Genomic DNA, 14,985 nt, shown 5'->3' on the forward strand with positions numbered 1-14,985 from the left:
TCAAACATAGCCATTATTGCTATGTTAATGTTATTCTAAGTACAAATGGTCGTGACCCATGGAAGCTAGAAACTCGTCTCAATACAAGCATATTAAAGCTTTTTGCTTATTGTTATGCGTGTCAGCTATGTTTGGATTGGTAGAAACGGAGCAGATTGGAACGAAGTGGTGTTAGGTAGGGGATGTAAATATCCTATACCTATTGGTATTATTGGTGGTATATTAAGTCAATCAAAATATATTATTTAATTAAAAAAATTATTTCTAAAAAATATAAATTAATATTTTATATTATTTTGATAAATGTTATTGGTTAATGGTTAGAGACATAGTCTTCTTAAGACAAGAGAATCATTTTCGCTAGGTAGGTTCCATTGATTGGATGTTCCATTACATTTCTATCTAATACATTGTTCATTCAACTTATTACATATTCCATTCCTGGTTATTGCAACATAAAATATCAAAATTCTATTCCACTTTATTCTATTCAGCCGTGAACTTTTATTTTTTCCATAACCATAAACCTGCATAAGTGCAAATTGATTCAAGTAAAATTATATAAATAAATAAAAGGACGGCATAGTAGACGAGATTTCCAACTTTTTCGCTATTAAGTCAAATATTCAGGTTTCTGGAGGGCTTACAGCGAGCCGTGGCCCTGAAACTACTTTTGAGTTTGCTTTATGCTTGGCTGAGCAGCTATTTGAAGAGTCTGTTGCCAAGGAGGTTGGAGAATTATTGGTAAAGTGTTTTACACTTTTACTTGATCCTTAATCCTAGTAAGAAAAATTCGTGCATGCTTAATCAGCTTTGTATACGGATTTTCATTCAGCAATTCAATTGCTTGGTTTAAAATGGTGTAACTTAGAAAGCATCACTGCAGCTGCTTTAATTTTTTTCCTTTTACTGATGATACAGTGCTGAAAGTAACAGAACCTGATGACAATGAGAAATACAAATTTAGTAATCATTTGAAGCAAAATAGTGAATGTTCTAATATAATTCAATTATTCTGTAATGCCAAATATTCATGCAATCAAATGTGAGCCTTGAATTGCAATGATAAACTAAGAGACAACTCTTATCAGGTGGAACATATAAACTAATAAGTAATATGGTTGTTTGTGAAAACTAAGAATTCAAGGATGAATTTGAAGGATTCAAGAATAAGGGTAGAGATTCTAATGAAAAGAAGAATAGAATCTGAACTTTCTTATTGAATTATGTAAGACTTGCAAGAATTACAAGAAGAAGAGTATATTGTGAATGAATTTGTATATGTTCCCCTCTACAAGTTATTTATACAACTCATTTCCCTAACTAACTTTCCCTCTACAATTCTATTAGTAACTAACTACATTATTACAATTATGTCCTTATCAATCTTTTACATTATACTTTTAGGGTACTTCCAATGGTAATGTTTTTCATTGCATTTGTAATGGACTCAATCTATTTACCTAATGGAAATCATCATTCGCAGACTCTGACAATTCTGGTTTTGGTCCCACTTATCATTTGTTGTTGCTTAGTTTGCCACAAATTTATCAGGAGGAACTGCTGGTGTTAAAAGGCTAAGAAAGTCTAGAATTCTGAAAAGGCTTCTTAAAGAACAAAATTCAGCTGGAACAGGCAATTTGTTAAAGGTTTGACAAAAGGGCTATACATTCCTTCACAAAATTCAGCTAGATATTCTACTCATCTCTTGAAATTCTACACAAACGAGGTTCGATAAAGGTACGTGCCCCCTAGTGTTACTATTCTGCTTCCTGGTCCACTTCTTAAGTAAAGCCTTAAAATCTCTGCTGTTACAGGACAAGAGGGTCGCATCGCAACTTAACCCTCTGCCTTAGAAAAGGTTAACGATTAAGAAATAAACTGTGCTAATGTAGTTATTGATGGCAAACTGATAACTAGTGAAGGACTTGCTACTGTAACAGAATTTGCATTGACTATTGTGAGCAAGCTATTTGGTAATGGAAGAGCAAGAAGTGTTGCAAAAGGACTTGTTTTTTAGTATACTAGGAGTTACGGCATGTGATTCGAAATACTTGCAGGTGGGAGAAAATTTTATAGTGTAGGAGATAAGGAGTTTTTCTGCTCTTTCCCTACCATGCCCGGCCAACAGCTCCACATTATGGGTTGTCTGTTGTATCACTCGGCAAAACAAGGCTAAGTTGTGATTCTTGTGGGAAAATCTCTGATCAACTTGTACACAACTACATTGCCAGAAAAATCTACCGGCAGAACACAATATTTGCTTGCTACTCCATATCAAGTTGTTTTTGTATTTTTGGATGGTGGAATGTCTTCATCTCCTTCGAGCCTCATTTCTCTAGGGGATGTTGAACTGGATAAGATGCCATTGTCATTGACTGAGACAGGAACTTGTTGGCTTTCATCATTTGTACCGAAGAGCGAAATGAACACTGGTTGAACTTTCGAATATGTTCTTGTTAGAAGTAGAATTCAAAATTGAGATTTCAGGTACATTGTTCACCTATTTCTTCCCCTCTTTTAAAGGTTACACCTTTGCTGTTAAGATAGGCTTGTTGCAACAACTTTGTTTATCATCTTTATTCTTATTGAAGATAAAAAAATAGCTTTCGTAAGCCTAGGCCAAATATATGGTGATACCATAAAGTTTGTGCCAAATAATAATAGTGCTCAGTAGTAAAAAATCTTTACCTGCTCTCCAAATTGCTCTAATCTACCAGGAAGTCAAGTTCTAGTTGATAATGTGGAAAAAAGAATATGGTATTGTGGTTCTGTTTATTACAAGTAGGTGAAAAGTTATCTACCCTGTTGCTTGAATTGGACATGTTTGATAAGATTAGTTTATCAAGTAGCTGCTACGCATAAAAGGATGTAAATGGTGTGCTTACTTTGGACTATCATGAAATTGCAATCATAGACATTAGTTAAATGACATTTTTCTGCTGTTATACCTTGCTACATTATGAGTTGTCATTTTCTAGTTTTTTTTTTACTTTTTATTTTTGGATATGTTTCCCAAAAGAAGACCTCAAGGTAAAAAATCCACATTTGGATAAACACTTGGTCAAAATATTCCCTTAAAATAGCATTCAGGCAAATACATCCAATAGTTTATTATACAAGATATATGTTTAATTAATGTACAACTCAACACTACTAATTCCTATACATAAAAGCTACCACCACCCCTTCTAGTGTTTGGACTGCAATTACCTAACACATACATATTCAGTCCTTATGACATAACAATGTCACTTAGAAACAAAGACTGTCTCACATGGTCTACCATGGACCTGTGAGTGTCCTTCTCAAACATTGTCTTTTACTTATCCACGGGCGGTATGAAGGGTCCAAATCCTGCCAAGACAAGATGGAGAAAACTAAACAGTTGGCCTTCAACTACGATGTAAATTATAAAAGAATAACAACAATCAAGCCTTTATATGTGAACCCGGATATATGGGTCGAAAGATGTGATAATGTTCTATCATAAATCAAGTTAATTGAGCTATAGGTTCTTAATTATTTCCTCTATGGTTTTTCCTAGTCTTCCTCGAAGTGTTTCATATTTTCCCAACAAGAAGTCTTTCCTCATGTTGGTTTCCCATCATGGTTAGCCAAAGAAAAAAGGAGGGAATAAAGACAAAGTATTTGTGCAACAATGTGATGTGACATAATTAACTAATCACTAAAGCATTTCTAACCATTGTGTAATTGTCATGTAACTAAGTTAACATGCTTTATACACATCACTTAGAGGTATGGTTACGCTTTTGGGATATTGTACAAACTTCATTTATAAATATTGAACTGATCAAGAGAAGTTTGGCAGAGTCATATGCAAAAGATATTATACCTGATTTTGCTGCGTTTTCATAATTTCTGCCTGTGTCAAAGGAAGAAATGTAGTTAAAGTTTGGCAAAACTACTGTTAACAAATTACTGGTGTGGATGTAGCACACAATGAGAAACATATGTACCTGTTTTCTCTGTAATTCTTGGTTTAATTCCTTAAGTTTTGCAACTTCAGCCTCTAGTTCAAAAGTGTAGGCCTGGACTTACAGAATTCAAAGGAAAGGCAGAAAAAACACATCATATTATGTGGAAAATAAACTTATGCTAATCTTTTAAAAAAAATTCCTAAGATTATAATCTTGTTATGCACAGATTGTATTGAAGAATGATAAATAAACTTCATCAAACTTGACAGTTATGATAAGAGAAATAGAACATAATTAATCTTCTTTCTTATTGACAAGAATGCATAACGACTAATTGGAAGGCTAACCTGCTTGCGAGCTCGCGACCTTGCAGCCGATTCTCTATTTTTTATCATTCTCCTTTGTCTCCTCTCAACAACTTTCTCTACAGCACTGCACTTCCTTCCCCTATTGATCACATAAGGAACTGGTGGCAGTGGAGACGTATCTACATTACTGTTTGCAATAACATCTGGTGATATTTTTCTAGCCGGAGAAGCACCGGGAGCTGTGACATTGGCCGTGATTAAACCACCCATTCCAGCACCTTGCAGTCCTCTGCTTTGGGCTAATGTACCATTCATCGAAGGACCTTGAAATCCGATGACCCCTCCTCTTGTGCCAGGGCCAGCAAGTTGAGCATTGCTTAATAGATGCATAGGAGCACTAACAGTAGCAAAAGCTACATTTGCTGGTTTTGGGAAAAGTGGTGGCTGCTGGTGCTGTTTAGAATGGTTTGAGGTTAATGACAAAGAAGGAGGAATTTGTTCAGGAACCAAATTAGTACCATCTAGAATCCTGTTGTTACTCAAATTCCCATTGCTTGTGTTTGGTTGCTGAAACCCAAGAATCAGACCAGTGTTACTATTATTTGGTCTAGAGAAGTCACCAAACCATGCATTATTATTTGGTCTTCCAATTTGTTGAGGCTGAGGCTGAGGCATGTCTTCTCTTACAACTCCAGCTCTAGCCAAAAACTCCTCCAAAGTAATTTCTCCTAATGTTGGTTGTCTTTGAGGCAAAGATGAACCCACATTGCTACTCTCATTTTTTATCAAATCCCTCCAAACCTCATCAACTTTTTTCTGACTAAGAGTCCTTGGCAATGTTATAGAACCTTGTCTTTGCAGATTAACACTTGGGTTAAAACAATCTCCTCCACCACCAGCACCTGAAGATGCCATAGCTTGAGCCTCTTCAGCTGTTAATATACTTTTCAAGAGTTCATCCATGTTCATTGACCCAAAATCCTTTCCAAACCCACCCATAGTGTGCTCCAACTCATCAAATGTCAAGGAGTATATTGAAGACTGCCTCATCAGACTAACATTTTCTGGTGGCTTCCCATTCATGCCATCCCCATTGGGGTTATCACTGTAGCTTCTGAAGTTCATCTTTGAACCCACTTTCCAATCACTTGAAGCAGAAGCAAGACCCTTACTTAAGTAAACTCAGTCTTGCATATTAATCATGCAAAAGTAGATCTAACTATTCACAATACAGAAGAAAAAAACATTAAATTAATAAAAGTTAGTACATCAAATAATTCACCCTTTGAAATTAATCCAGCACACACTATAGAAACCTGTAGTCAAAGGAAAAAAATTCTCCTTTTTGAAAAACAACAAAAGATACAATGACAACCCTATATACGTATATAGTACATAAACTCCACATTGAAATATGAGATATTTTGATTATGATACTAACCACTGCTAAAAAATATTTTACTGCCAACTACGACAGAGACTTCACTCCTTATATTATCCTAATGAATATAAATATCTATAAAACCTCTCAAAAAAGAGATAGATGGTAAAAGAAGAAACAAATTCTTCATGTACAACTCTCTCTGTTACAATTTTTTTATGGAAACTGAGATAAAGACTCAAACAAAGTTTCACATAACAGTATTTATGTATCTTTTGCTGCATCAGATATCAATTCACCCATAGCATAGCCATAGCCCTCAAAAATTAAATATGTAAATATTTAATTAGATTAAGTTCTGATGTAGATGGAACATTAATTTATACATGCTTTTAGCCAAAAAGTTAGCTCATTTATCAAACATACTGACACCCTTTTACACCTTTAAAATGAATAATTGTACTGTACAGTGTACACTATAAAATTATAGAGCATATGTGCACCATTAATCTGACCTTCAATTAGAAGGAAAGTGAGTTTTTTAACATGTAAAAAAAGAACAAGGACATGTCCGAATTGTATCTCATCCCAATAAAAACATATGAATTAAAAAGATTAAATATTCATTATTTTCTGTTTTTATTTATCATCATTCGTGCAAGACATGATTTATGATATATTTTAGGACACTAGATTTTTTATGGTAAAAAACACACAAAGGGACCTCTAAAATAAATTAAATTTCATTTTAGTCTATTCCACCATGAATCAATGTGCCACCATGTTCTTGGAACTCGATCCCTCAGTTTTCTCAACACGACAAGGTTTTTTCACGGTGAATTGTGCGTGCAGAAGAAGGAATAGAGGAAGAACAACAACAACAATCTAACTTAATAATTAAAATAATAAAATTTAAATAATTTAACATTGCATATATATTAAACCGAAACGTATAATAATAAAATAGGCATAAAATTGAAAGGAACAAATTACCGTGTTATCGTCGAAGTTGGAGTGTCGTGTCGCGATGATCTATGGTTTTAACAAGTTTGGTGGAATCGACAAGTGTCTTATACAAGTTGCCATTTAAGGAGAAACTCGGGGAATGGGTTTCTCTAATATTGGATTTATTTTTTTGTTTTATTAAATGAAAATTTTGTTATTTAATAATTGTTATAAAATATTTTGGGAAGATGAATGAGATCGAGATATATCTTGAAACGTGGACCAATCTTGATTGTGCGAATCATTGATGTGATTTTAAGCCAATGAGAGTGTGAAATGTGTAATCATGTGAAGCAATTGATACTACTTTCCGACAAAGTATAGTACATGGTCATTACTCTGCTTTTGGATCCTTTTTGTTATCCTCACTCGTGTACCATATTTTATTTCCATTTTAAAATTTGGATTAAATTAGCGTCTCTATCGATTTGATCTAGTAAATATATTTTATTTAGGACATAGATATTTCTAATTCTTCTCATTCTACAGATAAGCTTACGTTACATAATTTTTCTTAATTTTCATACATTAGCACTAAATATGCATTCTTCTTTTTAATTAAATTTTAAGTGAGATCTGTAATGTATATCTTGTTTTATAGTTTTGTAACATGAATCTATTATCTATATATAATCATGATATATTCATCTCAATAATTAATCATATTTGATGATATTGATTTTTGTACTTTAAATAAAAATATATTTTAAACTAGCCAACTCATGTTCATAGCAACAACAAAAAAGACGAGATAGTTCCTAAAACTCTTCCCTATTAATTTATTTTGCATAAGCATTTAGGTAGCCTAACTTGCTAAATTAATGTAAAACTCCATATAAATATTTTTGCTATGCTTATAAATTTGAAAACATCAAGTGAAATATAATATAGATTTGAGTAGTTTTCAGTTTATTTAAGCTTTGAATTTAAAATGTTATAGACATAAACTAAGTCGAAAATTTAATTGGTTAGATTTTAAATAATTTTTTTGTTTTTCATAACTCTTAGATCTCTAGGCTTCATAGCTGTTGAAACTCCAATAAGATTTGAATACGTGAAATGAACTTCTCTCCAATATTGACCTCTCTATTATTAGAATATGTAGATGAGATATTTGTATATGTTATTTATTTAATTAAGAATATTAAAGAAAATTTGAATTTTTAAACTTTTTTAAGTAGCACATATCATAATATAGGTCTAACACCGAAAAGGAGCTCAACCCCATACATAATTGCATAAGCTAGGGTAAGAGATAAACATTTTCCCTTTTTATGGTTACACTTCTAAAAATGTATCTCAAGCTCTTTGCATTTCCTGCAAATTTCAATAAAGTCCACTTTATTTTCCCTTCCAAACCAATCAGCTTTCAAATTCGTTCATACATTTTTGCAAAGTCAAAGGCCATCGACGAAGCTTAATAAGTCAGTGTGTGTTTGAGGCCGGACATTTTCCAAAACGTTTTTTTTTGTTGCTCTTTTGTTCATTTCGTCATTTTTGTTTCACAAAATGTATGTTTCTTTTAATTGAATACTCGTTTACTTCATCGTCATTGCATTTTAGTAACTTTTTTTGGTAAAATGCATTTTAGTAACTTAGCTTAGTTTTACTTTTCAATTGAAGTGCATACATCAATAACACAGGGAAAAATAGCATTTTTCTCACAACTCACGAACAGTTATAACATTGGCTCAATCTACATTTAGTTTTGCATCAATAGCACAAAAACTGAAGATTAGCATTTAACACATGAGTCATTCACATTCTCACATTCATTTCGTTGTCGAAATGAAATAATTTGCCAATGAGGAAAATAAATACCTCCCTCTACTTATAATCAACGCAGTATTATACGATAATTACTTTTAAGTCATGTTGTAATTATAATTTGGATAGTAAAAATCATACGAGGTGAATATTTTTTAATTAGATTTACTAATAAGGATTCAATTGGTCATAATATATATAAACCACGTTCTTAATTAGAGGTAGTTCAAATATAATGTAATATAAGATAATATTTTGGAGTACTTGTTGAACTTAGATCAATCAATAACTCGATTAGGGTATTAGGTCAATAAGTTACTAATTGAACCAGTAGATCAATGGTTGAACCACTTCACTTGATTTACATTAAAAATTCTAAAAAACTCATAATATTACATATATAACAACATTATTTAATAATTGTGTATTGCATATTTTAGAAATTAGTGTAACTAATTAAACAATCAACAAGAAGGTTTGAGTACCTAAATATCACAAATAAGTTGAAAATATTAGAAATCAAGATGATCCTTTTAAATGCTACAAAAGTGACGTCGTATTGATTGTTATAAAAAATATATTTGTTGATTGACTTGGATGGTTTAACCGCTCCGACCATTCGAGTCATCATTTTTATGCTTAAACTAATTGATTCGAACTAAGTTATACTAATTTTAATATAAAATGGATTAGACGAGAAAATCAGACGATTTATCGTATAGTTCAAGTTGAATGAGTAAAACCATCTAAACATAATGGATTTTTATAATATTAATTAGGGTACTCGTATTATCCATTGCCTAGACTAGACCTACCTGGCCAACAAAAAAGTTCAAAAATAAATATTCCTTACTGTATACTCATTTTGTTCTTTTATAAGTATCATCCTACATTTTTTACGTAAATAATTTTTTTAAACAAAATTCTTATTTTTTTTCTTAATAATTTATGGTCAGTTCTTTTTCACACTTTACTTCCTAATTATTTTTCTCTCTTCACAATAACTGAGTGTAATAGTAGATTTGATAAAGAATTAATTATCATTATCTTAAACTTTGAGAATAATAATTAAAAATGGAATTTTTTGTTTCTTTTAAAAAACGGCATTTGTAAAGGAACAAATGCACTAATAATTACTAGAAATGTTAACAAATGCTTAAGAACATTTATAAAGGAGTAAATTACTAGAGTGAAAATATTTTTTAACTTGAAAATTAATGTTTGAGTATATCAACAAAGATCAGCTTAGTTTTCTATTGTTAATTCCCCTACTTTGTATCCATTAAACACTTGTTAATGCAATCTATAATTATTTCATCAATTCCTAAAAGTAACTATTAGTAATAAATAAGAATCACAACAAACAAATCAAATACTTCTTAAATTATATTCTTCTTTTTTTGTTATCTTAAATTATATTCTTTAATTTACTCCTTCCTATACAAAACATATCCTCACTCATATTTATCATTATTGATTCCTTCTTCCAAAACTTAGCATAACTTTCAGTGAACTTTTTCACTCTCATGTACCGCCAATAAACTTATGATTATGAGAGTATCCAAATCTGCTACAAGATCTCCAAGCAGACATAGGAAAAGCAAGATGAACATGAGGACAAGAGTGTGTAATTTGTCAGAGTGGAAAAAGAGTAAAGCAACATGAACATGGAACTTCTAGTGCCAGGTTTATTCAGGTTCGTATAATTGTTGTTGCATGGTCATTCGTGTAATTTCTTCACATATCAGGGCACTCAGTAAAAAGGTAAACTTTTATTAACCCAATAGTATATTAAAAAAATTCGAAAATATATATTATAAAGTGCTGATTTTATTATTTGGAGATGGAGCATATGTAATTATGTATCCTAGGCAAATGTCTATGTATTAGTATCTTATTGTGACAACTAAATGTGTTGATCAATAGGTAGTGCTAACTTAACTATTAAGCATCACTATAAGTGAAATTGATGACAAATTATCACTATTGATTGCCGATCAATGATATTGAATATATTTAAATATATCATTGTGTATGAATAAATTTAAGTTTTATACTTATATAAATCTATCAAAAATCAATTATTCAAATCATGTCAAAGATTATTAATATGATGCTAATATTTTCTTGGAGATGAGAACATCTACCACTTCCAGAGTTGGAGGCTTAGAGCAACATGAGTGATGTCCTTATTCTTGTCAATAAGAATGGTCATTGGCTTATTTTCACCATATGAAATACAAGAAGTGTTATTTATTATCAATTGTATCACAAATTATGTCTTACATAAATAAAAACATTATATATTAATTAAAAGATTAAATATTTATCATTTTTCCTTTTTGTTTTAATATTATTGATACGAGATATAGTTTGAAATATAATTATGGTCAACAAATTCTTGTCCAACTATAGTAATGTCCTTGAGAAAAAATGTTACTTCTTTTTTTATTAAAATAATAATAATAATAAACATAGACATAAATGAGAAAAGAGAACATGTTGACTCATAAGTTCATTTTAAGAACAAATAGTGAGTTAGTCAATTGAAGTGAAAATGGAAATAATTATTTAATTTATTAAAAATACGAATAATTATAAAAATAAATAATGAGACTCATTTACAGACACTAAATATGTGTGTGTGGGTGGAATAGTAAAAGCACGTGTTTGAAAATAAGGGGGAAAAGTGTGATTGATAAAAAGAAGAATAAAAGAGTGTAGTGGTGATTGTCATGTCCCTTAAAAGGAAGTAAGAAAGCGTGGCATGGTAGAGGTAGGAAGTGGCGTAGTGTTGCAGAGATAAGGAATAAAGAGAGTAGAGTAGTGTAGTGGATGAATAATAATATTTTGAGATCGATGGTGGTGCTCATGTGAAGTCTTTTCATAGCTGCTGCTTCTGCTGCCACTAAACCCATCCAAAATGAGCTGACACGCACAATGCTGTGTGATTCCAACAATAATGGACAACCATGCCTACGTTGTTACTTCATACCTTTGTGTTTCAACTACTTTACCACTCTTTTTGTAGAGGTGAGTTTGAAAGGAAAGAAAGAAAAGAGAAATTAGATAGAGATTCTTACTACTTTAACTCTTTTTGAGAATCTAAATCTTCTATACTAACAAATTTTCTATGTTTCTATTTCAATTTAATAGGATTTTGTATAGTAATAAATAGTATACCTCATTTAGTTTTTTATTAATTAACATACTAACATATTTAGGTATTTGTCAAAATATCATTAAGTTGGTATAGAAAAATAGAAATTTTTTGATATAGTGATTTAGATTCCTCATTTGGTTAAGAAGAGCAATAAAGGAGATGGAGAAAAAACTTGTAAGTCTTACTAAAAAGCGTGAGAAATAGCACATTTAACAAGTTTGTCCCTATATTATTTATTACTAATAACATAATTATATAATAATATTTACGAATTTCTATGATGAGGCAAAAATAATTAAATAATATGGTCTTCAAAAAACTATATTCAATATGTATATTCAATCAGTAAAAACTTAAGAATTAAAATTAATAAAATTAAATTAAGATATGCATATATAATTTTGATTGCATCTTTTATATATATATATATATGTATGGTAAAAAGTTAGAATTATTAAAAGAGATGTAAAAATAATTAACTAAAATCAACACTTAAGTTTATTAATAGAAATTATATAATATATAATAAATTTAAAAATGTTATCCAATAATTAATTATATTTTTATTTTCTCTTTGGTTTAGCGAAACTTTTATAATTTTATACACCATATTATTTATCTATTCTCTTTTTCTATTCAACCAATAAAGGATAATGAAAAAATCAACTACTTCTCTTTATGTTTTTATTTTATTTTTCTATTATACCAAACAATAACTCTATTATAATTCTTACATCTTTTATTCTCCCACTATCTTTCTCACATATTTATCTTTTCTCATTTTCTCCTCCCCAACCAAGGAAAACATACATCACGATTAATAGAGAAAATATCATATTATGAATGAGGTTATTGCAATTTGATTCAATGTATGTGGACAAACTTTTATTGTTTTCTTCTTAAAAAGTGAAGAAAGATTGGTGTCGTAGTACAAAAATGATTTTATATTAAAAGAAAAATGTTATATCATTCAAATAACAGAGCTTGAAAATGGTTCTAATTATAAAAGAGTAACCCATATTATTTTCTACTTGCATAAAGTTATTGGCAAGTCACTTTCCTATAGTTAAGAATATTTTATGTTGATTTTTGTTAGAAAAATGTAACATCAAAAAATATTAAAATTTGGACATTCATACACACATAAAATAATTAATATATATTTTTCAAAAAGAAGAGTGAATATCTATATCTATACTACTTATAAAGGGAAAATCTAAAATAATCACCCACCATGGTGTAATTTGTGGTACTCCCTATTTTGCCCTTACTATTTTCTAATTTTTACAAAAAAAATTATATATAACCTAAGGTTTCTCTCTACCTAATATATGCTCATATTATTTGGTTAATTATTTTTTATTCTTACATTATGACTATTAGTCTTTAATGTAGAACATTACACCAATCAAATAAATTTAACTGTATATTACAAATATTTAACACAAAATATTATGTTTGACATTTATGACATACAAACTATACATTATAAATGATAGGAAAGCGGGTTGATAGACACGATAATGGTTGTCAACACACTAGTATTAATAATGTAAATATTTATATACATTCAGTACATCATCCACCATTCATTTATATTATTTTCATTCAAGATTCAATGAATTTTGAAAATGAATGGTGGAAGCATGATGCAATAACAATATAAAAAATTCTTGAGTCCACCATGATTTTTGAAAATGAATGGGTACCACACACTTTCCGGTCCCTCCCCCTTGAGTCCACCATGTCCCAGCCGAACCATCGACTCTAATACCACTTGTTTGACCAAACTGCGACTGAGGAGCCTCCAACCACCGGGAAGTTCCATTGTTACATGAGTATGGGAAGAGTGAAGAGTGTAACACCGCGAATTTTACGATTTGGAATTATAAGATTTTATTAATATTGTTATTAATTATATATTCGAAAATGAATTTCTGAGAATTTTCGGTAAATAATTAGACGAAACTCTAGTTGAGTTTTAGTCTTGTAATTTTATTTCCTATTTTATGGTAAAATTTGGTAATTTTCGGAGACAGTCTGCTCTGAACCACTGTCGGGGCCGAAAACCACTCGGTACGGCTCAAAAAGTGGTTTTTGAGTTCCGTAACTCGGAATCAAATTCCGATTGCGCCATTGGCTTCGTAATCACATTTCGAGTGAAGATAGACCCTGAGCTGATCCATACCTACTTTCTAAATATTTTTCACTCGGAATGCCGAAATCCGAAATTCTAATCGGATAGTAAGATCGGGCGATTTATGATATCCGATCGAGTATTAGCCGATAATACTCGAGCTTGTTTCTCGCACGTGTCCGTGAAGTGGTCGTTTCGTATTGGGATGCGAGATTTGCCTTTCCATAAAGCAAACCTCACATCACCCAATCTCATGAAATCATCATTAGCCACCCTAGGAGATTTTTTCATCATTGCCTAGGGGAAAATTTGATTTCCCTTCCCTCATTAAACACTCCACACTTCACACTTCACTCTCACACTCTCCCATTTTCAAAATTGCAAAGAGAAGGTAAATCCTCTCTTCATTTTTCTCTCATTTTCTCTTATGTTTCTTCTATCTTCAATCCTTGATCTCTCAACATTCAACCAATGGATGTTGATGAGATTTAAGTATGTTGTTCATGAGTATGTCAAGAACATATTCAACCGTTGAAACTTTATAAAACGCTTTCTAACTCATTTTCTCTTCAAAACCGAAAATGATGTGGTTCTTGAACTCATGAAAATAGTTTGTTGAAAACATGAACAACTTGTGTTCATAGAGTTGTTATAATGTTCGATTACATATTTTTGTTGTTTTAGCCAAAGGGGATGATGATAAAATCAAAGGAACCTTTAGGAAATGTTTTGTAAAAATGAGAATGTATGTATTTCTATTTGTTTTTAGCCTTAAACCATGGCTTGGAACAAGTTGGAAAAATAGAGACTTTTGTTAAAAAAGATGTTAAAGTTTATGAGTACATGAATGCCTCATAAGACTCTTAAATGATACTTTGAATAACTTACTTTAAAATGGTAAGATTATCAAAGAATGTCTTAAATCGGAATATGTAGTTTTAAGTATTTTGGTAACGATTTCAGAAATATCGGAAACTAACGGATTTTTATGATGGTAGTTACGAAGATTTCGGTGTTCGAACCTTGAAACCAATTCACCCGTAGTTGACAAGTTAAAGCACACTTCATTAAGGTGAGAGAGAACACATCGTGACATAGTGGTGTCCAAATATGCCACCCGAATCTCCTAAACCATCTCAAAGGTTTTGGAGTTAACTTGGGTTTTAAGAAACCCAATATTTTTATTTTTGGATGTTTGTGAAGATATATGATTGTTGAGGAAATGAATCGAATATTGTATGTGAGAGAGAACACATCGTGACATAGTGGTGTCCGAATATGAC

General features: G+C 31.0%; 1 protein-coding gene across 2 annotated transcripts; it reads right to left on the reverse strand.

The window, feature by feature from the left end:
* Nucleotides 3,065–6,740, reverse strand: LOC109332814 (ABSCISIC ACID-INSENSITIVE 5-like protein 7). Of its 2 annotated transcripts, none has more exons than XM_019567874.1 (5): nucleotides 6,624–6,740; nucleotides 4,289–5,464; nucleotides 3,981–4,052; nucleotides 3,857–3,886; nucleotides 3,065–3,357 (listed from the first exon to the last, which is right to left on the reverse strand). In XM_019567874.1, exons 2-5 carry the CDS (start codon nucleotides 5,372–5,374, stop codon nucleotides 3,283–3,285), a joined length of 1,263 nt encoding a protein of 420 aa, XP_019423419.1. In that variant the 5' UTR covers nucleotides 5,375–5,464; nucleotides 6,624–6,740; the 3' UTR covers nucleotides 3,065–3,282. The 2 variants fall into 2 exon arrangements, with proteins under 2 accessions (XP_019423419.1, XP_019423418.1); XM_019567873.1 differs by having other exon boundaries at nucleotides 4,289–5,468.

The sequence above is a fragment of the Lupinus angustifolius genome, chromosome LG18 (genome assembly GCF_001865875.1).
Source record: "Lupinus angustifolius cultivar Tanjil chromosome LG18, LupAngTanjil_v1.0, whole genome shotgun sequence".
Lineage (NCBI taxonomy): Eukaryota > Viridiplantae > Streptophyta > Magnoliopsida > Fabales > Fabaceae > Lupinus > Lupinus angustifolius.

What these genes read in the sequence shown, in the direction of transcription:
- LOC109332814 (XM_019567874.1), bottom strand. Translation starts at nt 5,374, where the DNA reads ATGAACTTCAGAAGCTACAGTGATAACCCCAATGGGGATGGCATGAAT. An exon ending in GGTCGCGAGCTCGCAAGCAG is followed by an intron (nt 4,053 to 4,288) that starts GTTAGCCTTCCA and finishes CTGTAAGTCCAG; the next exon opens with GCCTACACTTTTGAACTAGA. An exon ending in AAGAATTACAGAGAAAACAG is followed by an intron (nt 3,887 to 3,980) that starts GTACATATGTTT and finishes CCTTTGACACAG; the next exon opens with GCAGAAATTATGAAAACGCA.